This window comes from Mus musculus, chromosome 12 (genome assembly GCF_000001635.26).
Source record: "Mus musculus strain C57BL/6J chromosome 12, GRCm38.p6 C57BL/6J".
Lineage (NCBI taxonomy): Eukaryota > Metazoa > Chordata > Mammalia > Rodentia > Muridae > Mus > Mus musculus.
The window spans coordinates 3,343,631-3,368,128 of record NC_000078.6 but is presented as its reverse complement, the minus strand read 5'-3'; the positions used below and the strand labels follow the sequence as shown (position 1 = coordinate 3,368,128).

The window sequence follows — 24,498 nt, the reverse complement described above, 5'->3', positions numbered from 1 at the left end:
TAAAAGCATGAAGTCTGCAAGTAGCATCTCAGCCCAGCTACTCTGAAGAATAGAAAGAACCTTGGCACTTCCTGAGCCTTAAGTCCTCAACAGTAAGATGGGGCTTTAAAAGCTACTCTTTGGAATGGCTCCTATGAAGATGAGACCAGATGATATAAAAATGGGGTACTTTGTAAACTGTAAAGTGCTATCCAAATGTCTGATACTATTAATATGATACGAGGCCCAAAGACACTGCAGAGAGAAGAAAAAGTATCAGGAGAGGGGGCCATGCAGAAGTGAGAAGCCATACTCACAGAGGTCCTGCGTGGCTTCTCATAGACCTGGCCAATCCTGGGGTCATTTGCACAGGTAGACAGTGGCAGAGGTGGTCGGAGCATCTGGAGTCCACTGGTCCAAGACATCTCCCCACTTTGCTTGGTGTGGATGCTCGCATGTAAGTGCACCTAGCTACCTAGTATTATGGTACTTTGCTTAGCTGCTCCGGAGCAGTCATCAGTGTGTGGTCCTGAGGTGGGATATCCCACTCAGGCCAACTCACAGACCCTCAAATGAAAATCTACCAATCAAAGTACTCGCATTGTCTGGGGACCTTACCTTGTACTTGGCTGCAAGCAGCTCTGTAGCCTGCTGCTCCCGCCGTAGATCCTCCAGCATCTTCTCCTTCTCTTCTAGAAGCTTCTGCTTCTCCTCACTCACAAGGCTGCGGTCATCCTGGATGGCAGCCTTCTCCTCCTCCAGCCGTTCCTTCTGGTCCTGCAGGTAATTCTCCATGTTCTTCTCCAAAGCTGCCTCCAAGATGGGCTGGGGTGGGTGGTGATTGTTGTTGTTATCATCTTCCTCTTCGGCCACCCAGGCCTCAATCACGGACCCCTCTGGATAGCCGGCTGGGGCAGACACGGCCTTCTTTCTACGACTGCTCTTTCTCCGAGGTCGCTTGCCCAGCATCCCCTTCTTCTCCAGCTGGGCCTTCAAGCGAGCGATCTCTTCCTGGAATTCCCTCAGCAGTGTGTCCTTGGGGTCCTCGTTCACCCGCGGTTTGTTCTTGATGTTCTTGGCTCGGTTGGCAAAGCGCAGGGTAGAGAGGCTCTCGTCGTAGCTGTGAGAAGCTGGACCCAGTGTGGCCACCATGATGGTCTTGGCATTGCCCCCCAGTGAGTCTTGGAGCAGCCGGGTTAGCTTGGAGTCCCGGTAGGGGATGTGGGTGCTCCTGTTGCCAGCCAGAGCAGCAATCACATTGCCCAGGGCGGACAGCGAGAGATTGATTTTAGAAGCTTCCTTAGGCCTCTCTCCGCTGCTGGCAGAACCACTAGCGCTGCCACTTCCACTCCCACCACCAGCTGTTGGCTGTGTGGCTGGCCCTCCAGCTGCGTTGGGACCAGCCTTGTTCTGTCTCTCACTGCCGGCCAGGTCTACCAGGTTGAGCTTGCCTACTCGGATATGATCCTGGCCATCAGAGCCACGCTCACTGCACTCCACTGTGATAACAAAGATGGCATGGGACCGAGAGCTGACCTCATTCATGTGGGTGCTGCCCACTGCTCGGGCTTGGTTCCCCAGGTTCATCACATGCTCAATCTCCTTGACATTCTTGGTGACAAAGGAAGAGAGGTCCTTGATGTAGACCCCTGTTTCAGGATTCTCCTTCAGCTCTAGCCTCTTGCCTGGCTCCTTGGATAGCAGGTCTCGGATCTCCTCCTGGTAGATCTCCAAGTAGGAAGCACGAACCAGGTACTGCTGGTTCTGGGAGCGGGAGATGTGGGTGAAGATGTGCTCAAAGGCATTCGGGATAACCCCGCGGAGCTCTGGCTCCACCCAGGTCCCCTGCATGGTGTAGGTCTTGCCAGTGCCAGTCTGGCCATAGGCAAATACGGTGCCGTTGAAACCCTGAAGCACTGAGTCTATCAGGGGCCTCACCGTTTCGTCATACAGGTCGGCCTGCTTGGAGCTAGCATCATACACAGCATCAAAAGTGAAGGTCTTGGGCAGCTCCCCGGGTGCCGCGCGGGGGTTTCGCAGAGTCACCTGGCCCAGTTTCACGTCCATGGTCAGAATCTGCTCATGACCAGCAGCCTCCTCCTTCCTACTGAGGGGGCGGCACCGGGCCACCACCTTCAGGGCCTCGCTGGCCTTGGTCTTACTGGCCATCTTGCACCTCTGTCCTTCCAGGTGGGCCGCTCTGCAGCCTGGGCGGTCCTTCTGCCCTACTCCTAGGTCGGGATCAGTCGGGCTGGCCCAGCCCTCAGGCACCTCTCTTCAATCCGCATGCAGCCTACCAGGGTGGGGATGCAGGGAGTTGGCCCCGAGACTGCTGCAGTCCAGGCCTCCACAGCTCTCCGCGGCTTTCTGTGCACAGTCTGGAGAGGTAGAATTAGGCAGAATCCCTAGGTTACCGCGCAAGCTGCTCCTGCCGAAGGGTAGTGCCTGGAATCCACCCCATGCTGGAGCAAGAGTGAGCGCTACGGCTACAGCTTCGGCAACAATGAGATAAAGGAAGAGGAAAATGAGATGGGGGTGGGCGGCAGAGCTGTCTTTTCCTCCTCCTTTTTCCCTTCCCCTAGGGATCCATGGCGGGGGATGCGAGTCCTGGGCGGCTCGGAGGGTCCCGATCCTCCCGAGGTCAGAGGCTCACCTGGAGTCCTCCCCTCCGGGTGGAGGATCATTCATTGCAGCCAAGGCTGGCTGCTGTTGCCTCTCCTTCGCCTTCCCCGCCGCCGCCACCGGAGAATGAGAGAAAAACAGAAAAGGATGGGGCGGAACAGCGGCGGTGAGAGTGATGTTGCTGCGGCCGCTGCGCTGCGGCCCGGGTTAGGTCTCCCGTCTGGGGTGGGGCAAGGGGCGGGGCCGCGGGGCGGGGAACAAGAGCCCGGCGCGGCCCTTGGGCGAGGGACAGCGGTGCATCGCCGCCCGCACCCCACGGACCCCTCAGGGATGACAGGCTCCGGTGCCCACCCAGGTCCCGCGCCCACCAGTCGGATGCGGCGCAGCCACCGCCAGCCGTCACCCCACCGAACCCGAGCATGCTGGGAGATGTAGTCCTTCCTTTGTTAACCCGGTTCTGTCAGGTTGCTAATGCTTTCTCCAGTCCTCAAGTCTGGGAGCCCCTCCTCCCACATGCAACCCCTGAGTGTGTCTGCTGAGGCTGCACTACCCACGCGTGTTCTCTCGGCAACCGCCATTCTCGGTTTCTCACTGCTCCAACCATTTTGCTTGCAGATGGGCACATGTCACTGTCCTCCATTTCTCAGGGTGTCACCAGGCCTCCTAGAGCTTAAACTCCTAAACATTATTGGGCTCTGTGTTTTCTCTCCCTAGTCTGGTTTACTCCTGGCCTTCCTTTTAACGCTCTGCGGGAAGCACAGTTAACTGATTCCACCTCTTGTGTCTGTACATGGCCTCTGGCTCCAACTACTTCTCCATGACCTTAGGAAGGCCTGTCCATCTTCTGACCTCTCAGCCTACCTCCACTACTCTGATCCAGTCTATACTCCTAAAAACCATGCTGACACACTTTTCTAGCTCACGTGGAGCCCTGGCACTATTCTAGGCGCCGAACCCTTCTTAAGGAGACAACAGGCTGTAATAGAAATGACAGTTGCACCCTTGTGCCTTTGCCCAGAGATCCTGTTACAGTCCTTCCTCTACTGCTCTGCCACTTGGGCAGCACAAGCATTTCATCATCTGTGAAGCTGTGCTGGTTAATTTTTGTCAACACAATCTAGAGATGTCTGGGAAAAGGAAATCTCGACTGAGGAATTGCCTGCATCTGATTGGTCTGTGGGGTATATTCTTGATAGCTAATTGATGGAGGCGAGAGCCCAACCCACTGTGGGAGGTGATCCCCTGGGCAGGTAGTAATGGGTTGTATAAGAAAGATAGCAGAATGCAAGTCTGGAAGCCAGCCAGTAAATAATGTCTCTCCATGATTGCTACTTCAAGCTCCTGCCTTGAGGTCCTGATGCCGGAACCCTGCAGCGCAAATAAACCCTCTCCTCCCCCAGTTACTCTTGGCGGGCAGTGTTTTATTACAGCAACAGAGAAGCAAATTAAATCAGAAACTCTAGGGCTGGAGAGATGGCTCAGTGGTTAAGAGCACTGACTGCTCTTCTGAAGGACCTGAGTTCCATTCCCAGCAACCACATGGTAGCTCACAACCATCCGTAATGAGATCTGATGCCCTCTTCTGGTGTGTCTGAAGACAGCTACAGTGTACTCATATAAGTAAAAGTAGATAAATTTTTAAAAAGATTTATTTATTTATTTTATGTATGTGAGTGCACTGTAGTTGTACAGATGGTTGTGACCCTTCGTGTGGTTGTTGGGAGTTGAATTTTTAGGACCGCTGCTTGCTCTGATCAGCCTCGCTCCTCGCTCTGTCCCTGCTTGCTCCGGACCAAAGATTTATTTACTATACTGTATAAGTACACTGTAGCTGACTTCAGACATGCCAGAAGAGGGCGTCAGATCACATTACAATTGGTTGTGAGCCATCATGTGGTTTCTGGAATTTGAACTCAGGACCTTCAAAAGAGCAGTCAGTGTTCTTACTAAGCCATCTCACCAGCCCCTGGATAAATCTTTAAAAAACAAAACCAGAAGCTTTCTCTGACTGGGTGCTTCCATAGCAGAAAAAAAGAAAACGATGGAATTTATATCAATTAAACCTTGGGCCTAGCATTCCAGATCCTGTATGGTGCATATGTGCACTTAGGTGTGTGTGGGTGTGTGCACGTGTGCATATGCATGTGCACATGCATGTCTCTCTAAGTCAGAGATTGACCTCATTGGAAAAAAAATGTTAGCAAGGTGACTTTAATCTTAACTCTTGGGAGGCAGAATCTCTGAGTTCAAGGCCAGCCTGGTCTACAAATCAAGTTCTAGGATAGTCAGGGCTACACAGAGATTTTTGAATTTTATTTTATGTATTTGAATGTTTTGCCAACATTATATATGTTTGTATCCCGTGTATGTACCTGGTGCCCACGGAGATCAGAATTGGATGTTGATCCCCTGGAATGAGAGTTGTAGATAGTTATGATCTGCCATGTGGGTGTTGGGAACCAAACCAGTGTCCTCTGTAAGAGCAATACATGCTCTTGACCACCGAGCCATCTCTCCAGAAGCCCCTTGAGTTTGTTTGGTTTTGTTTGTTTAGTTTTAGTTTGCTTATTTGTGGTAGTTTCTCCCTGTCTGTGGAATGCACTGACTGGGTAAGTGGTTGGCCAGTGAGCTCTAAAGATGTGACAGTCTTTACCCCACTCCTACCCCAGACCCAGTCCCCCCAGTGCAGGGATTACTGGGGGGTCACAACTCAGTTCCTCAGGCCTGGGTTATCTTCCCAGGTCACATAGTATCAGCTGTGATTTCTGCCCAACATTACACTCTGCTTCAGCTTCCTCAGTGCTTAAAAGTGATTTGAGGGCTAAAGAACTGGCCTGGCCATTTAGAGTACCGGCTGCCCTCGCAGCGGGCCTGGGTTTGGTTCACCACCATCCATAACTCCAACTTCAGCTTCTTACCTCCACCAACACCAGGAGTGCACGTGGTACACATACGTAAGTGCAGGCAAACACTCCAAGACATAAAATAGGAAGAAAATAAGAATAAATAATTATTTAAAAATGGGTTTTGGTGTATGATGTTTATTTTATTCACAAATTTGTTTTGTTTTTGTTTGGTTGGTTGGTTTTGGTCTTTTGAGATAGGGTTTCTCCGTGTAACTTGCTCTATAGACCAGGCTGGCCTCAAATTTACAGAGATCTGCCTGCTTCTGCCTGTTCAGTACTGGGATTAAAAGCCAGGGTGCACTGCCACCCCCACCCCCACTACCCAGCTCTTATCTCACAAGTTTGTAAAATAAAGTTTATCAAATTAAAAAAACTGGAGATAAAAATAGGTATGGCTCCAGCCAAACTAAGATGATGCAGCAGGAAAATCAAGACTTTAGTCATCCCCAGTTACAGAACAAGTTCAAGATCAGCCTGGACAAGAGAATGCCCATCTCAAAAAATCAAAAAAGAAAAACACCTTATCTCCTTGTGTCACTGCTACCCCTTAATTCCTAGAATTTTGATTTTAGCTGGGCCAGCAGCTTAAGGTCTATCTGGTAGTTTGCCCACTTCCAGAGGTTCCTGGCCTTCCTCCTGACTCTGCTGGTCCAGCTCCAGTGATGAACTTGGCTTTGGGGCCAAATTCTGGTGACATTTTGGCTGTGCAAACTTTACCTTTCTTGGCTTTAACAACTGACTTCTGGATAGTGTTTGATTCTTGAACTACTTCCTTGCTGGGTTTGGCTTGCCTTTCCTTGCTGGGTTTGGCTTGCTTTTTGCACTTCCATCTCTGTTTGGGCCAACTCACCTGCCAGCAGGACTGGATATATATCGTTCCCACTGGCCCAGGTTCTTCTGCTTGGGAGCCGAGGGTGAAAAACCAGTGCTTCCAAGATGAAATTCCCTCTAAATAACTTAGTGTCTCCGAACAGCTTTTTTCACAGTAGGATAAGAGTGTTTACCTTCCCTTACAGGATTTACATAAAGATTAGGTCAAAAGACATGTGTGCTTGTTCTTAGGCCACAAAAGGTACTCAAGAAAAGGGGAGTCCAGGGTTAAGGATCTGGCTTAGTGGGTGGAGCACTTGCCTAGCAGACAAAAACCTGACTTTGATCCTCAGCCTCTGAAAATCTGGACACAGTGGCAAATGCCTGTAATCTGAATACTTGGGAAATTGAAGCAGGAGATTCAGAAACTGAAGGTCAACCTTGGTCTACAGTTAGTGTGAGGTCAGCCTGTGCTACAAAGAAACAAACAAGTTCCTTTTCTAAAGAAGTAAATACGTTCCTTTCCCCCTCATCCACACACAGAGCAGTGTCTCTCAAAGCAGAGTTTTGTGTCTTAAGATTTATGTATTTCTGTCTTACGTGTCTTGGTGCTTTGTCTGTATGTATGTTTGAAGGTGCCAGACCCCCTAGAATTGGAATTACTGACCGACGTGAGCTTCTATGTGGGTGCTGGGAATTGAACCCATGACCTCTGGAAGAGCAGCAGCCAGTGCTTTTAACTTCTGAGCCATCTCTCCAGCCCCATCTCTCACCATTCTTTTTGTTTGTTGTTTGTTGTTGTTGTTTTTTTTTGGGGGGGGGGACAGGGTTTCTCTGTGTAGCCTTGGCTGTCCTGGAACTCACTCTGTAGACCAGGCTGGCCTCAAACGCAGAAATTCGCCTGCCTCTGCCTCCCGAGTGCTGGGATTAAAGGCGTGTGCCACCACGCCAGACTCCACCATTCTTCCATGTTTTATTCTCCAGCTATGCTGACTTGCAGTCCCCCTAAGATGCACCACTGTTTCCCTGTGTCCCTGTGCTCCCTTGCTGCTCCTCTGCTTGAGGTGTCCTCCTCCCTCTACTCCTGTCTACATAGCCTCATCTTCCACAGCTCAACCCCACCTGGGTCCTGCTTACACTATTCAATGAGACTTTCCTTACACAGGCCTGCTTTCCCCTTCAGTAAACCCCTCTGGAAACACCCTCAAATCACACCCAGAGTTCAGAACTTTATTTTTTAATAGAGAGAGACAGAGAGAATCCTAAGTAACGCAGTCACTCTTGTGAAACAAGCACTCTTCCCCACCAAGCCGTCTGGCCAGTCCTCTATTCTACTTTGAGACAAGGTCTTTCTTTTTTGTTTGGTTTTTGTTTTTTTTCAAGACAGGGTTTCTGTGTAACTCTGGCTGTCCTGGAACTTGTTCTGCAAACCAGGCTGGCCCAGGGCTTCCACTGTGTAACTCTTACAGGACTCTTTATAGCGGGACTTGGGACAACCAAGTCTGTCTTTCTCTCCATCACGTATGTCCCCTACAGGCAAGAGCATGATTTTTGCCCCCATGCTTCCTTTTTTTTTTTCACATTCAACACACTGAATTTTGTGATTGTACAAACTTAGGCAATCACTCTTGTTTGTTAAGCAAATGAGCACATGTTAAAAACTTTTAGGGTAAGAAATTAATGAAGTGAAACCAGAAGTAACCTTCTACTGTAGTATGCTCTACTTTGACTAAAGTAGTCCCATGATTATCACTTGCATGGGCCTCCTGTAACTCCTAGGAAATGGGAAAATACTAATAATTAATTAACTAATTTTATTTATTTATTTATTTTGAGACCGGGTTTCATTGCATAGCTCTGGCTGTCCTGGAACTTACTCTGCAGACCAGGTTAACCTCGAATGCACAGAGATGTGCCTGCCTTTGCCTCCTGAGTGCTGGGATTAGAGGCGTGTCCTTGGAAATATCCTTGTTTTTAAAGAGGGCCCAGCTGGGAAGCTTCCGACTCACGAGGTTTCTAAGAGGGAAGAAACCAAAATAATAGAAAATAAATTAAAATAATAAAATCAAACCAGAAACAAAACCACTGAAACTCCAACCCCACAGCCCTGTGGTCTTTCCCTTACGCAGTGGGTTGTGTTACCATAAAGTGACAGGCCAGATAATGAAAGTGCTTACTCAGCATATAGCCCAACCTGTTTTAACCTCCCAAATGCTGAGATTACAGTGTGTACTACCACACTCAGCTGTATACAAAAAGTTCTTTTTCCCCAGGGGATTCCCATGTCAGCTGCTTCTTCAAGTAAAGGCCAAGTGACAGTCAGATCACAGCCATAAAACTATACCAAGAAGATAGAATACATGCATCAGTCAGCGGGGGCTTTACCAACAAAACCAGGATTAACTCTGGACTTGGACTACTATGCAAATCTGGCCAGCAGAGGGCGATATGGCTATGTGACAAAATTACTGCATAGTCTGGAAGATGCTCATTTTAGTCTTCCAGTATGTCAAAATTAGATTTTAATTTCAAAACTTTTAATTTTAGTTTTTTCTGGTTCTTTAGATCAATCCTCTACACATAATAGGCAAATATTCTACCATTAAGCTAAACCCTCAATCTTTAAGCCTAGATTTCTTTTTTACGTTTTATTAACAATTTGGTTATTTTATGTGTGTGGGTGTTTAACCTGTGCTTCACATATGGACAGTATACATGGACACCAGAAGAGGGCATCAGAAACTCTGGGACTGCAGTTATGGATGGCTAGGAGCCACCATGTGGGTGCTGGGAATTGATCCTGTGTCCTCTGGAAGAGTAGCCAGTTCTCTTAACTAGGGAGTGAGACATCTTCCCAGTGCCGATTTGTTCTCATTGTCATTGATGTTGTTTGTTTGGGACAGTATCTCTTCGCTGAGGTCCAGAATGTCCTGGAACTCACTATGTGATGCTGGTTCGTTGCAAACACGCAGTCCTGGTGCCTTAGCCTCTTGAGTTCTAGGATTGCCAATGTGTGCTACTGTGTTTAGTGTCGAGCCTATGCTAAGGTTTTCTATCTTTTTTTCATTTGCTGTTGTTTTGTTTTTGAGATAGAATATCAGTAGCCCAGACTGGCCTTCAATTTATATTGCAGAGGATAGTCTTGAATCTTGATTCACCTGTCACAGTGCCTAGTGTCCTGGCGATTTACCCCCAAGCCTGCCTATTCAAACCCAGGTTTCTAAATGCTTCTCTTTCACCTATAGATTTTTCTCATGGTTTCTTTTGTAATTTCTGGAGGCTGGGATTTGTCAATCAAAATTTTTATTTTATTTTTTATTATCTGTTTTTTGTTGTTTATAAGATGTAGTTTTATGTATCTCAGGCTAGCCTGGAATTTACAATGTAGCCAAGGTTGACCTTCCAGCTTTCACCTGAGTACCAGGGTTACAGGCCTGCATTGCCAGAGCCCTTTGATTGATTGATTGATTGATTGATTGATTGATTGTTTCTTTTTTGAGGCAGGATTTCTCTATGTAGCCCTGGCTGTCTTGGAACTCACTCTGTAGACCAGGCTGGCCTCGAACTCGCAGAGATCCACCTGCTTTTGCATTCCAGGTGCTGGGATTAAAGGCGTGTGCCATTATGCCCACATGCTTATTTTTAAATTTATTCTCATTGATTCATTTATTTTTGCAGTGCTGGGGGAAATCCTGGGCCTTGTGCAACCTAGATATGAATTTAGTCACTGTGATACATCATCAGCCTCTTCAAATTGGATAAACAGAAATGTCTGGGGGAAAAATTAGGAGGCTGAGAATGTAGTTCAACTGGTAGAGGGCCTGACTGTAGTACATGAAGCCCTGAGTTCAGTCCCTAGCACTGCATAAAGCCAGGGATTGTGGTTCAATCCTAGCACTCAGGGATTAACGGTTGGGGAGTGTAAAGTTCAAAGTCACGCTCAAATACACAGAATGCCAGAATGGACTACATGAGTCCATGTCTAATAAAACATTTAGGAACTGGGCAGATGACACAGTGGTTACAGCATTTGTTGTACACGTGTGAGGGTCTGAGTTAGAATCCTAAGGACATGCATAAAGCCGGGAAGGGAGGGAAGTCCTGCAATCCCAACACCTCTTCCATGGCGATGGGAGGGGGAAGCAGCATATAAGAGAGAACCGGTCTCAAATGAACAAGCACACAAGCACGCGCACCACACACACACACACACACACACACACACGCGCGCGCGCGCGCGCACCACACACACACACACACACACGCGCACGCGCACCACACACACACACACACGCGCGCACCACACACACACACACACACACACACACACGCACGCGCACCACACACACACACACACACACACACACACGCGCGCGCGCGCGCACCACACACACACACACACACACGCGCGCGCACCACACACACACACACACACACACACACGCGCGCGCGCACCACACACACACACACACACACACACACGCACGCGCACCACACACACACGCACCACACACACACACGCACACACACACGCACGCGCACCACACACACACACACACACACGCACGCGCACCACACACACACACGCACACACACACGCACCACACACACACACGCACACACACACGCACGCGCACCACACACACACACACACACACACACACAGAACATGGATAATGAAAAGGATCAACTTGCAGTCGCTGCGCTGAGCATCTATAGATGAATCACGGAAGCCTTAACTGATCTTCACATCCGCTCCCGGCTTCCGCTCCGCTGCTGAGGGCAGCAGTCACACTTCTGCCTGCTTTCTCCCGCAGCAGAGCCAGGGTTTCCCCCTACCCAGCACTGAACCTTGAGGCTCCAGCCTCAATAGAGATTCGCCAGCCTCCTCAGGCCTGCGGACAGACCCCTTGCTTCCTTATCTTTCTCACAGGCCACTTGTACTGTATGTAAGTACCATGCGACTTTAAAAAGATGTGTTATTTTAAAATTATGTATATGTATATGTGTCTGGAGGGTGGGTATGTACAGGTGAGTGCCTGAGGCCAGAAGGTGTTAGAGCCTCTGAAGCTACTGTGAGCCACCCATGGTGGGTACTAAAAATTAATCTTGGGTCCTCTGAGCCATGGCTGAGCCTTGAATCCAGTTCCTTCTTTGAAAACAAACAAACAACAACATAATGTTGCTAAACATCTATCTATGTATCTATATATGTAATCTATGTAATCTGACCTCAACAATTCCTTTTGTTTTTTCTGTTCTACTTTGCCACAGTTAACTTCCTTGTTAGTAAACTTTAAGTACTTTTTTGAGAGGGATGGCTTTTTTTTTTTTTTTTTTTTTTTTGGTTGGTTGGTTTTGTATTTGTTTCTTTGTTTGCTTTTTGAGATAGGGGTCTCTCTATAGAACTGGCTGTCCTGCAACTCAGTATGTAGACCAGGTTGGACTCGAACTCGCAGAGATCTGCTTGCCTGTCTCTCAAGTGCTGATGAGAGGGGTAGAGTGAGAGGGGTAGTTTTGTTTGTTTTTAAAGTGTCTCATGAATCACAAGCTGGCCTCAAACTTGAGAGGTCCAGGATGAGCTTGAACTTCTGACTCTCTGATCTCTTAGGCGTGTGTGTGTGTGTGTGTGTGTGTGTGTGTACACGTATTCTACTGTATGTGTGTGTGTGTACTAGTGTATGTGTGTGTATACTAGTGTATGTGTGTGTGTATACTAGTGTATGTGTGTGTATACTAGTGTATGTGTGTGTATACTAGTGTATGTGTGTGTGTCTATACTAGTGTATGTGTGTGTGTATATTAGTGTATGTGTGTGTCTATACTAGTGTATGTGTGTGTATACTAGTGTATGTGTGTGTGTCTATACTAGTGTATGTGTGTGTGTACTAGTGTATGTGTGTGTATACTAGTGTATGTGTGTACTAGTGTATGTGTGTGTACTAGTGTATGTGTGTGTATACTAGTGTATGTGTGTGTGTCTATACTAGTGTATGTGTGTGTGTGTACTAGTATATATGTGTGTGTGTGTGTGTGTGTGTGTGTGGTGTGTGTGTTACAACTCTCAGGAGTTAATTCTCCCCTTCTCTTGTGGGTACCACAAATCCAGCTGAGGGAGTCAGACTCACACAGTATGCACTTTTACTTGTTGAGTTTAAAAACAGTTTTGTTCACACTGCATACAGAACTTTTTCTTATTTGATGTTTCTGTTTACATTATAAACATATTGACTACTCCTCCATAGCCTATCTGCCACCCATCAACAAATCCTGCTTGAGGTCTGCCTACAAAGTCTATTGTTCTGGATCAACACTGTGTGCCACCGCTGCCACCCCACACTGGGGCAGGGCTAACCTCGGCTCTCACATGCACCGACTCCACACTGGGGCAGTGCTATCCTCTGCTCTCACTTGCGGCCACCCCACACTGGGACAGTGCTAACCTCGGCTCTCACATGTGCGTGCAGAAGGATTCTCTGAGGCACCTGTGCGGATGTCCTTACTCCCTGCTCTTAGTCTGGCCCCTTGGAAACTGTAAAACAGATAGTTCCACTTCCTACTCTCACTCCCCCAAGGGGAAACTCACGACTTACCAAAAGAAAGTTCAAGGTCCTTGGTAGGGCCCACAGCCCTCACATGACCAAGTCCCTCTTTGTTTCTCTGTTTTGAACAACAGGGCCTCCTTGTTCTCAGTCCTGCCTAGTATATTCTTTTTGGGGTCCATGATCTTGCTCCCTGTCTACGAGTTTTTCTTCCCAGTACGCACACTCTGCAAAGTCTTTCAAATGTCATCTTCAAGAACAACAACAAAATGTGATGTCAGCTTCATAATGAAGCTTTTTAGGGATGGTGTTTCCTAAGTTAGGCCTTTCCTTACTCAGCTGTTTTCCTTCACAGAGCTTGCAGTGATATTGTTCCTCCTCCGTTTCTCTATTTTCTTTTGAACAGGGTCTCATGTAGTCCAGGTTGGCCTCAAACTCACTATATTCCTAAGCATGACCTTGAACTCACGATCCTCCATCTTCCACCTCCTAAATGCACATACTACACACGTGTACTGTCCACACTAGCCCTGGATGTTCCTGTATCTTTGGATTATCTTCCCACTAGTCTGCAAACGACCTAATAGAATTTCATTCTGCACCCCAGGGCTTAGAGTTATGCTGGTTCATAATGAGCTCTCATGAATCAATGGTGAATGAATAATGGACACAGGGAGAAAACAACTATTAATAGCCCACAACCACCATTTTGAATAGCTGCTCGATGATGGAATTTTTATTTTTTGTTATGAAATAATATTATGACTAAAGAGCATGATTGTGATTTGATTGAATATTGGCAATCTCCAGGAGTTGACTTAAATAAAACATACATCCAGAAAGGTACATTATCTATCTATCTATCTATCTATCTATCTATCTATCTATCTATCTATCTATCTATCTATATTGGGAACATGGAACAAATTTGTGGTTTTTTTGGTCATTTCAGGCTGTTAAACAAAATCCCATAGCCTCGCCGGGCATTGGTGGCGCACACCTTTGATCCCAGCATTTGGGAGGCAGAGGCAGGAGGATTTCTGAGTTCCAGGCCAGCCTGGTCTACAAAGTGAGTTCCAGGACAGCCAGGGCTACACAGAGAAACCCTGTCTCGAAAAACCAAAAATCAAAAACCAACCAACCAAACAAACAAAAAAATCCCATAGCCTCCATGGCTCCTAAACAGCAAACATCTGTTGTTTACAGCTAGGTCAAGAGCCTAGGAATCACAAGGTCCAGGTGCCATAGGTTCTGTGTCTGGTGACGACCTACTTCACAGGTTGTAGTGTCTCCTTACATCCTTACATGACAGAAAGAACAAACACTTTGGTCTTTTCTATAAATAGGGACTAGGGAGATAGCTCGGGTGTTGATAAATTGTTTGCCTGAAAGTTCAAGAACCTATGGTCAAGGCCCAGAACCCATCTTGAAAAGCTAGGTGTGGTGGTGTGTCTTTGTTATCCCAGTGTTGGGGAGACAGAGACAGGTAGATCTCTGGGGCTCCTTGGACAGCCAATCTAGTCTGCTTGTCCAATTCCAAGCCAATAGACTGAATCTCAAAAAACAAAACAAAACAAAACAAAACAAAACAAAACAAAACAAAACAAAACCACCATAGCTACTACTCCAGGAAAACATACACATGTTTTCTGGCCTCATGTGCATGTGCTCACAGTTCACACTCCAAAATAAAATGTAAAAAAGGATACTAACCCACTGAGACATGGTAGTGTATGCCTGTAATTCTGGAATTCAAGGGCCAAAGACAGATGGATCTCCATGAGTTCAAGACCAACCTGGTCAACATGGTGAGTTCCAGGTCAGCCAGGGCTTCATAGTGAGACTCTGTCTCAAAGCAAAACCAAAAAAATGTATAAAGAAAAAAAAAGCCTAATCTCATTAATGAATGCTACAATTAACTTTCTGACCCCTATCACCCACTAAGGCTTTATTTATACCCCAACCCTGTGTGTGTGGTGTGTGTGGTGTGCGTGGTATCTGCGTGTCTATGGTGTGTGTGGTGTTTGTATGTGGTGTGTGTGTGATGGTGTGTATGTGTGTGGTCTGTGTGTTGTGTGTATATATGTGTCTGTGGTGTGTGTGGTGTATGTGAGATGTGTGTGGAGTGTGTGTGTTTCTCAGTTTTTTTGAAGCAGGGTTTTCCTATGTATTCTAGCCTGCAGCTTTAGACTTGCCAAAGTACAGTGCTTCTGCCTCAGTTTCTTGAGAGCCAGGATTATAGGCATGCTTCAGTCTTGTTTGTTTGAGACTGGTCTCACTGTTTCCCGAGCACCCTTTCATTCACGGCCTCAGGCAATCTTTCCATCCCGGTTAAGAGTAGCTGGGACTGGGGTCAGTGGTTAAGAGCACTGACTGCTCTTCCAGAGGTCCTGAGTTCAATTTCCAGCAACCACATGGTGGCTCACAACCATCTATAATGAGATCAGATGCCCTCTTCTGGTGTGTCTGAAGACAGCTACAGTGTACTTACATATAATAAATAAATAAAACTTAAAAAAAAAAAAAGAGTAGCTGGGATCATAGTGCCCAGCTTGACCTATGACCCCAGTGCTGTAATCCTGGAAGCTAGGATTTCACTGTATGAGTTATGGAGAACTGAGAGGTACAAGCATTCAGGTAGTAGTCAGTGCCAGTTCTAATCTCTAACCTGAGGAAAGACAGCCGTGGTAGAAACTCAGGAGGCCAAACTCTGGTTTCCCAGACACTTGTGCCAGACAGAAAATGCAGCTAAATCTCTCTACTTCATTGGGTTCCTGTGCAAAACAGGGTCTGCTTCTCCAGACTGCCCGACTGGTGCCCTCTCCCTGACTCACTATCAATCAGCCATCAGAACCAAAGGCCTGTCTCTTTTGTCCTGGAATGTTGTTGGGGCAGTTTGCAGGTATGATTCATAACCTGCAGTAGTCGGATGCTGAGAAACTGAAAATCATTTAGGAAGCCGAGGGTACCCACAGTTAGCAAACTTCCTCAGAGCCTCGTCAGTCTGGGCATCTCATGGCGGGGGGAGGGGGGGGTGGTCTCTTATCTAGGTTGTTTACTACCATCCTTGCTATTATTTTCATGAAAGATGCAGCTTGCCTGCCTTCCTGCCTTCCTTTTTTTTGTTTTTTTGTTTTTTTTGTTTTTTTCGAGACAGGGTTTCTCTGTGTAGCCTTGGCTGTCCTGGAACTCACTTTGTAGACCAGGCTGGCCTCTAACTCAGAAATCCACTTGCCTCTGCCTCCTAAATGCTGGGATTAAAGGCGTGCGCCACCACTCCCAGCTCTTCCTTCTTTTTTTTCCTTTGGCAGAGTTCACATATCCCAGACTGGTCTGAGGATGGTCTTCATGTCCCTATCCTGCCTCCACCTCCCCAGTGTTAGGATCACAGGTGTGCACCACAGCTGGGTTTATGTAGTGCTAGAAAGGGAACCAGGGCTTCATACACTCCAGGCCAGCACTCTACCCAGCGTCTCCAGTTCCACAAATATTGTCTCTCCAAATGTGGGCAATAGCAACTATCTTAGGTTTCTACCTCTAGAAAGAAACACCATGACCATAAGCAACTTGGGAAGGGAAGGGTTTAATCTGGCTTACACTTCCATATCACAATCTACCATCTAAGGAAGTCAGAATTCAAGCAGGGCAGGAAACTCACAGCAGGAACTGAAGCAGAAGCCACCAGCTTGCTTCCCATGGCTTGCTCAGCCTTCTTTCTTATTGTACCCAGAACCAGCAGCCCAGGAGTGGCCCGACTCACAATGGCCTGGACACCTCCAACATCAATCACTAATTAAGACAATGATTTATTTTCAATTGAGAGCTCTTCTTTCCAAAAGACTCTGACTTGTGTCAAGTTGACATAAGTATCAACGGTGCATTTCTCCATATAACCAAAGGTAACGACGCAGACAGCAGTCAGTGGCTACAGTACTGAGCTGTTAGCGTCTCTGGGTGGACCTTCTGCACACTGTGTGGCTAGAATCACCTCTAAGATCCTCCTCCCTTTGACATGTAATGTCCTATACTGTCTGAGGACTCTACCAAGGCATACATCTCCAGGAGAGATTTGGTACTATATAGCCAGAACTATTAGAAAGTCAGGCACATACCTATGATGTAGCTAATGTGCAAAGCTGAGGCAGGAGGATTGCAAAAGAGAGCCTGGGCTGCATAGTGAGACCTCATCTCTAAAAACAGAAAAGGAAACAAACAGAATACCCAAGCACGGTGGCATACACTTCTTATCCTAACACCAGGAGGGCAGGGGCAGGGAGATTTCTGGGAGTTCAAGGCAAGCCTGGTCTACTTATCAAGTTCTAGGCCAGCCAGGGCTACATAATGAGACCTTGTCACGCATCAACAAAACTACTGTAAATTGGGTATGGCAGGGCTCACCTGTAATCCCAGCATTTAGGAGACTGGAGCTAGGAGGGTCAGAAGTTCCAGGCAATCTTCAGCTACAGCCTGTACTATAGATGTGAAATCCTTTCTCAAAAAACTGAGGACTGACTAAATAAGTGAATGAAAAGGAATCACACCTGAAGTCAGGCATGGTGGCCCACCTCCGAGGTTCAAGGTCACCCTCAGCTACCCACAAAGTTTGAGATCAGCCTGGGCTACATGTGACCCTGTTGAAAACAACAGAAACCCTCAACAACTATAAAAGAGGAACGTACTTTAAACCATTCAAAAAGGAAGGTGGCCAAACTGCTGCAAAATGCACACTAAAGGCCAACTGTCGGCTGGCTCCTGTCCCAAGGAGTCACAGAAAAGTCTGGGCAACCTCCCATGAGCCACTGAGTTAACTTTAAAAATCCAAGTCTGCCTCACTGGCAAAGGCCCAGGTGCTCGCTGAGAGCCATACCAGCGCAAAGGCCATGCTGACAGCTATGGGACATTAATCCCCTCAGGAGATCCTGTCTTACCTCACAAGGTTTTGAATCTCTCGAGAAGAAGGACAGCTGGTGACTTCAGGGAGGGAACAGTGGGAGAACTGGCCCCAGGCTGCAGTCAGGAAACTTGAGCTCCAGCCTGGCTGGAGACCACGGTGCACCCATGCCCCTGGGCCTCATGGTGACATCATCTTCTGAGCTTGTGCCCTTATATGCCCATCAAGGGGCAGCCCTGCTCAGCTACCCACTCAGAGATGGTGTCAGGAGCAAAATGAGCAATGTATTTAAAATCTGTATAAAAATACTTTGAAAAGTTTAAAGTGTTAAAATCATATGACTTGTTGTTAGGAAAAGGAAGAGCCAGGTGTTGTGGTGCATGCCTTTAATCCCAACATTGTAAGCAGAGGCGGTCAGATCTCTGTGAGTTCAAGGCCAGCCTGCTCTACAGAGTGAGTACCAGGACAGTCAGAGCTATGTCTCAGATAAATAGATAGACAGACAGACAGACAAAAGAGGAAAGCGACAGGCTTCTAACTCTGTCAAAGTGATTATTCATCGGGGTAATTAAACAGGTGAAACAAAGGAGCCCTAGCGAATGGTTTAAGCCTCCCATGATCATAGCTATGGTCACAGAGCTGGGACTAGCCCTGTCCCTTCTGTGCCTTTCTATGCTCCTTAGGATGGTTTCCTTGTGGTGCTATCATGTTCCAGTTCTTGCCATGAGGCAATTTCCCAGGAGACCTGTGGAAAAATACCTCAGCCAGCCACATACCTCAGCATGACTGAGCAGCAGAGAGGGGGGAGATGAATAAGGAGGAAGTGTGAGCACTGAGTCAGCAAGAGGATGTATCAGACCTAAGCAGAGAAAGAAGAGGATCAAGGCGCTCTCTCTCTCTCTCTCTCTCTCTCTCTCTCTCTCTCTCTCTCTCTCTCTCTCTCTCTCTCTCTTGGTTTTTCGAGACAGGGTTTCTCTGTGTAGCCCTGGCTGTCCTGGAACTCACTTTGTAGACCAGGATGGCTCGAACTCAGAAATCTGCCTGCCTCTGCCTCCCAAGTGCTGGGATTAAAGGCGTGTGCCACCACCGCCCCGTGTGTCTCTTAAATTTAAGTTACAGAAAACTTTATTTTGAAACACAGTCTCCACAGCCCAGGCTGCCCTGGAACTCATTTGATAGTCTGGGCTGGCCTCAAACTTGAGTTGTTTTCCCTACCAAGACCACCATACCCATTTTGTATGTATGTATGTATGAATGCATGTATGTATATGTGTGTGTGTGTATATATGTGTGTGTGTGTGTGATATGTGTATATGTATATATGCCTGTCTCTATACATGTATGTATATGTGTATATATGTATGTGGGTATGTGTATGTGAGGTCTATCCACTTGGGGCTAAGAACAGCCCAGATAGAACCTAGTAAGTTGTGAGTAGTAACTCAGGGTTATTGTTAGGAAAGTGGATTCTAACAGCAGGGAGGGTAGGCAGCTGCCCAGCGTTTGTGCTGTTTAGGACTTATAATAAATATAAAGGCTATCTGTGTGGTTTTTATCTGGGAACTTAATAACCTAAGGTGGGGTAGAAACTCAAGGCCAGGATTTAAATATTTACAACAACATATATGTGTATGTATGTATGTAGTGTGTGAATATATGTATGTATATATGTATGTGCTAGAGATTAAACCTGAGACTTCACTCGGATGAGGCAAGTGCTCTGCTATACTGAGCTGTATCTCCAGATGGTGGCAGCTGCTGCTGCTGCTCCTCCTCCTCTTCCTTCTTCTTCCTCTTCTCCTTCTCCTCCTCCTCCTCCTCCTCCTCCTTCTTCTTCTTTTTAAATTTATTTATTATTATATATAAGTACACTGTAGCTGTCTTCAGATGTGCCAGAAGAGGGCATCAGATCTTATTACGGGTGGTTGCGAGCCACCATTGGTTGCTGGGATTTGAACTCAGGACCTTTATGGAAGAGCAGTCAGTGCTCTTACCTGCCTAGCCATCTCACCAGCCCTCCTCCTCTTCCTCCTCCTCCTCCTCCTCCTCCTCCTCTTCCTCCTCCTCCTCTTCCTCCTCCTCCTCCTCTTCCTCTTCCTCCTCCTCCTCTTCCTCCTCCTCCTCCTCTTCCTCCTCCTCCTCGCCCTCCTCCTCCTCCTCCTCTCCCTTCTCTTTCTCCTCCTCTTTTTCCTCTTCTTCCTTCTCTTTCTCCTCCTTCTCTTTCTCCTCCTCCTCTTCCTCCTCCTCCTCCTCTTCTTCTTCTACCTACATTTGTTTATTTATTTTTGTGTGTGTATACTATAGAACATGTAGAGTGCAGACAGCTCATAGGAGTTAGTTTGAGAACCTTCCACCATTCAGGTCTCAGGATCAAATTGAGTGGTCAGGCTTAGTGACAGACACTTTGTCACTCCAGACTTCTTTTTAGTTTCTACTTTGTTGTAAGTTGTAAGGTGTTACTAGTTTGCCTAGCTTGGCTTTAAATTCATCATTCTGTTCTGCTGGGCAGTAAGCCTAGCTTTTCTTTTCTTTCCTTTTTTTTTTTTTTTTTTTTTTTTTTTTTTTTTTTTTTTTTTTTTTGATACAGGGCCTGCCTGGCCTCAAGTTCACAGAGATTAAAGGTTTGTATTATCATGTTGGGCCTGGGCTTGACTTTTTGTTTTTTAAAGACAGGTTTTATTATGTAGCCCAGGCTGGTCTGAATCTGCCTCTGCCTCCCAAGTGCTAATATTACAAACATATGCTACCATAGCCTATTGTTCTCTTTAAAGTTAAAGTCCCCACCTACCCCTCCTTTGCTACTCTTTCTTCTCTCTCTTCTTTATGTTTGTGCTCTACTGTTTGATTCCCTAAGAGAAAAGAGGAGGGGTCCCAGCTTTTCTCTCACTAGAACACTTGGGTACTTCAACCAGCAGAGTCTTGGCTGGCGGCTCCCACATCACAGGAGAGCAGCACTGCCCAGGGTCTGTGATTCTGCCCCAGACGATGACCTTAATCTGGCCCTGCAGCCTCAGTCTCCAAGTGTCAGGACAACAGGTATGCACCACTACAGCTTTGTGAGGTGTGAAGACCAATGGAGCTCAGACCCTGCTTCTGTGCCTGCTAGGCAAGCACTCTAATGATTGAGCTGCATTGCTGACCTCACAACGCTGTTGTTTGCTTGTTTGTTTATTTCATTGTGTTTTGGTTTTTGGATTTTTGTTTTTTTGTTGTTGTTGTTTTTCTTTTTTTAAAGATTTATTTATTATTATACATGAGTACACTGTAGTTGTCTTCAGACATTCCGTAAGATGACATCAGATCTCATTACTTGTGGTTGTGAGCCACCATGTGGTTGCTGGGATTTGAACTCAGGACCTTTGGAAGATCAGTCAGCACTCTTACCCACTGAGCCATCTCACCAGCTCGTTGTTGTTGTTTTTTGTTTTTTTGTTTGTTTGTTTGTTTTGTTTTGTTTTTGAGACACGATTTCTCTATGTAACAATCCTGGCTGTATTAGAACTCACTTTGTAGACCAGACTGACCTAACTCAGAGAACCAAGTACTGGGATAAACGACATGCACCACCAGTGCCTGGCTCAGAACATTGTGTTTATAGGGAACCTCTGCTCAGTGGTCTTACTCAACACTGTATACCAGCTCTGGCCATGAAATTGACCTCTAACAAGTATGTATCAGCACGAATGAGTAGATGGACAGAAAATGAATAAAATCAGATTAGAACTGAGGAATACTCATCGTCTGACCATGGCAACAAAGTCATGTTCTGAGACAAGGATGCTGGTGAGGTTGAGAATGTGAGACAGAATTGCTTGAAAAACTTTCTAAAGTTTATTTAATAATCTTCTATTTAGGGCTGGTGAGATGGCTCAGTGGTTAAGAGTGCCGACTGCTCTTCTGAAGGTCCCAAGTTCAAATCCCAGCAACCACATGGTGGTTCACAACCATCCATAACGAAATCTGATGCCCTCTTCTGGATTATCTGAGGACAGCTACAGTAAATAAATCTTTTTTAAAAAAAATCTTCTATTTAGGGCTCAGAGGTTAAGAGCACTGACTTCTCTTCCAGAGGTCCTGAGTTCAATTCCCAGCAACCACATGATGGCTCACAACCATCTGTAATAGGAACTGATGCCCTCTTCTGGTGTGTCTAATAAATATATTATATTTTAATTATATTCCTTCCCTTCCCTAACTACATCTTCCCATCTTCCTTCCCACCCAACTTCACGTTCTTTCTCACTCGCAAAAAGAAAGAAAAAACAAGCTGGGCAGTGATGGCGCACGCCTTTAATCCTAGCACTTGGGAGGCAGAGGCAGGCAGATTTCTGAGTTCGAGGCCAGCCTGGTCTACAGAGTGAGTTCCAGGACAGCCAGGGCTATAAAGAGAAACCCTGTCTCTGAAAGAAAGAAAGAAAGAAAGAAAGAAAGAAAGAAAGAAAGAAAGAAAGAAAGAAAGGAAGGAAGGAAGGAAGGAAGGAAGGAAGGAAGGAAGGAAGGAAGAGAGAAAGAGCCAAAAACACTGAAAATCAGAACAAGCAAGCAAACAAACAAACAAAACCAACAAGACAAAAATACCAAACCAGAACACAATGCATACAAAGCGCATGGTTTTGTCTTGGCCAACTACTCCTGAGTCTGGGGCTGTGTGTGGTTGATCTTCTTTCAGTCATTCCAATGGATTTAGCATTTTCCGCCAGCTATCAATTGCAAATGGCTTCTTGACCAAGGTCCACTTTTCAGTGCTGAGGTTTTGTCTGGTTTGAACCTGTGTAGGACTCATGTGTCCTGCTGTGGTCTCTGTGAATTCATGTATGTGTCAGCTCTGTTGTGTATGAAGAGGCTGTTTGTTTCCCAGGAGTTAGCTACCATCTCTGGCCCTGTCTTCCACCTCCTTTCCAAGGATCCCCAAGCCTTGGGGGGATGGTTTAATGAAGATGTCCTGTTTAGGGCAGAGTGCTCCGAAGTCTCTCACTCTCTGCACACTGTCCACTTGTGGGTCTCTGTTTTAATTGCCACCCACCGCAAGAAGAAGCTTTTCTGAGAGGGCTGTCTGTGGGAGGCATTAACAATGTGCTGTCAGGAGTCATTTGACTGCTATGATACTTCAGCAGAACTGTAAGCATTAGAATTTCCCTCGGGGCCCGTGTGTGACCTATGAGTCGCAAGTTCTTGGCCACTTTAGCAATGTCAGAACTCTAAACCATTTTTTTGAAGTTGTTTAAATGTTATTTTCTGTGTATGAGTCTTTTGGTCACATAGATGTCTGTGTGTCACATGTATGCACAATGCTGATAGAACTAGGCAGAAGGTATCCTATTCTCTGGAACTGGAGGTGTGGGCGGCTGTGAGTTCCATGTAAGTGCTGGGAATAGAACTTGGGTCCTCTGCAAGATCCAGTGTTCTTAACGGACAACTCTTCTCTCTCCAGCCCCTCCAGACTGTTTCAAAGGCGTGCAAGCCGGAAGTCCACGCAAGACGGAAGTCCCCGCAAGCCGGAAGTCCCCGGGCTGTGTGTAGGACATCAGTCAGAGCAGGGGAAGCCATTACGAGGTTAGAAGAGTCCGGGCAGTGGTGGCCCATACCTTTAATTCCAGCACTTGGGAGGCAGAGGAGGAGGATTTCTGAGTTCGAGGACAGCCTGGTCTACAGAGGGAGTTCCAGGACAGCCAGGGCTACACAGAGAAACCCTGTCTCACCCCCCACCCCCCAAAAAAAAGGTTAGAAGAGGAAAGGAGGCAATGGTGGAGGAGAGGAAAAGAGGAGGGGAGTGGTGGGGTCCAGCATAGCCTGTATGAGCCGGAAAGGAGGAGTCTTGTCACCACCAGCAAGCCTGTCTCACATTCTTGACCTCACTAGCATCCTCATCTCGGAACTTGACTTTGTTGCTTCCTCTTCCCAAACTAAAATTAATCTCTTGGGTTTTTTGCTTCCCTTGACCACAGAGACAATGGCTCATCTGAGTTGTGACCTGTAATGACCCAGGTCTTATCCACCCAGATCATGACTTCTGGGCATGCGTGGACATACTGTCCAGGTGGCACAGCCAGCTCAGCAGCTTCTGAGTGGCCTTCTCTCCCTGAGGAACTACCAGGGTACTCCAGCTGTGGCCAGCTCTCAATGAGGAGGAAGAAGAAACACATGCAGAGACAGCCTTAGGGGTGTGGCTCAGAGGTATAGCACTCACTGGCAGTGTAGGTACTTAAGGTCCCAGGTTCAAGTCTCAGTACCACAGAGGAACAGAGCAAAACAAAAGAACAGCTGCAGAAAGCAAAGGGGAGACACACCTGCTCCATAATTGCAGAGGAAGTAACTTCTTTGTCTGATTTTCTGCCTTGGCCTCCATTCCTTTTAAACAAGTGGTTGGATTTTCTCACTTAGACTAATCCAAATGTGACTACAGCCTACCTTAATAACCCAACTGAAGAGTGGTGGTGGCTTGTGACTTTAATCCCAGCACTTGGGAGGCAAAGACAGTGGATCTCTGAGTTCGAGGTCAGTCAGAGGGAGTTCCAGAATAGCCAAAGAAACCCTGTCTCAAAGAGCCAAGGACCTAAAGAGCCAAAAACAAAAAGAAAAGAAAAAGAAAACAGCATGCCTCCCAGGATATCTATCAAACATGGCTTAAGACACAATAAAAAAACTGGACACAAATTCTCATATTTTAATTTAAGCTTCACCCTTAACTGCATACCCAGAAGTACATCTGCACCATCCCCTGTTCACTCTGAGGCCCTTTACCATTTTC

At 46.7% G+C, this 24,498-nt stretch overlaps 1 protein-coding gene and 2 long non-coding RNA genes across 3 annotated transcripts in view; 2 read left to right on the top strand and 1 right to left on the bottom strand.

The window, feature by feature from the left end:
- The window catches only part of Kif3c (kinesin family member 3C), a 41,363-nt gene extending 38,366 nt beyond the window's left edge, over positions 1 to 2,997 (bottom strand). Inside the window, exon 1 of the mRNA NM_008445.2 lies at positions 598 to 2,997. Coding sequence (NP_032471.2) covers positions 598 to 2,148 — 1,551 coding nt within the window. The 5' untranslated portion in view covers positions 2,149 to 2,997. The remainder of the gene's footprint in view (positions 1 to 597) is intronic.
- On the top strand, positions 2,556 to 4,620 carry I920046F24Rik (RIKEN cDNA I920046F24 gene). The gene has a single exon (NR_164312.1). It is a non-coding gene; the product is annotated as an RIKEN cDNA I920046F24 gene (long non-coding RNA).
- A 6,355-nt stretch (positions 4,621 to 10,975) lies between these two features.
- Gm26520 (predicted gene, 26520) lies at positions 10,976 to 24,404 on the top strand. The gene is made up of 2 exons (NR_166882.1): positions 10,976 to 11,266; positions 23,182 to 24,404. It is a non-coding gene; the product is annotated as a predicted gene, 26520 (long non-coding RNA).
- The last annotated feature ends 94 nt before the right edge of the window (positions 24,405 to 24,498 follow it).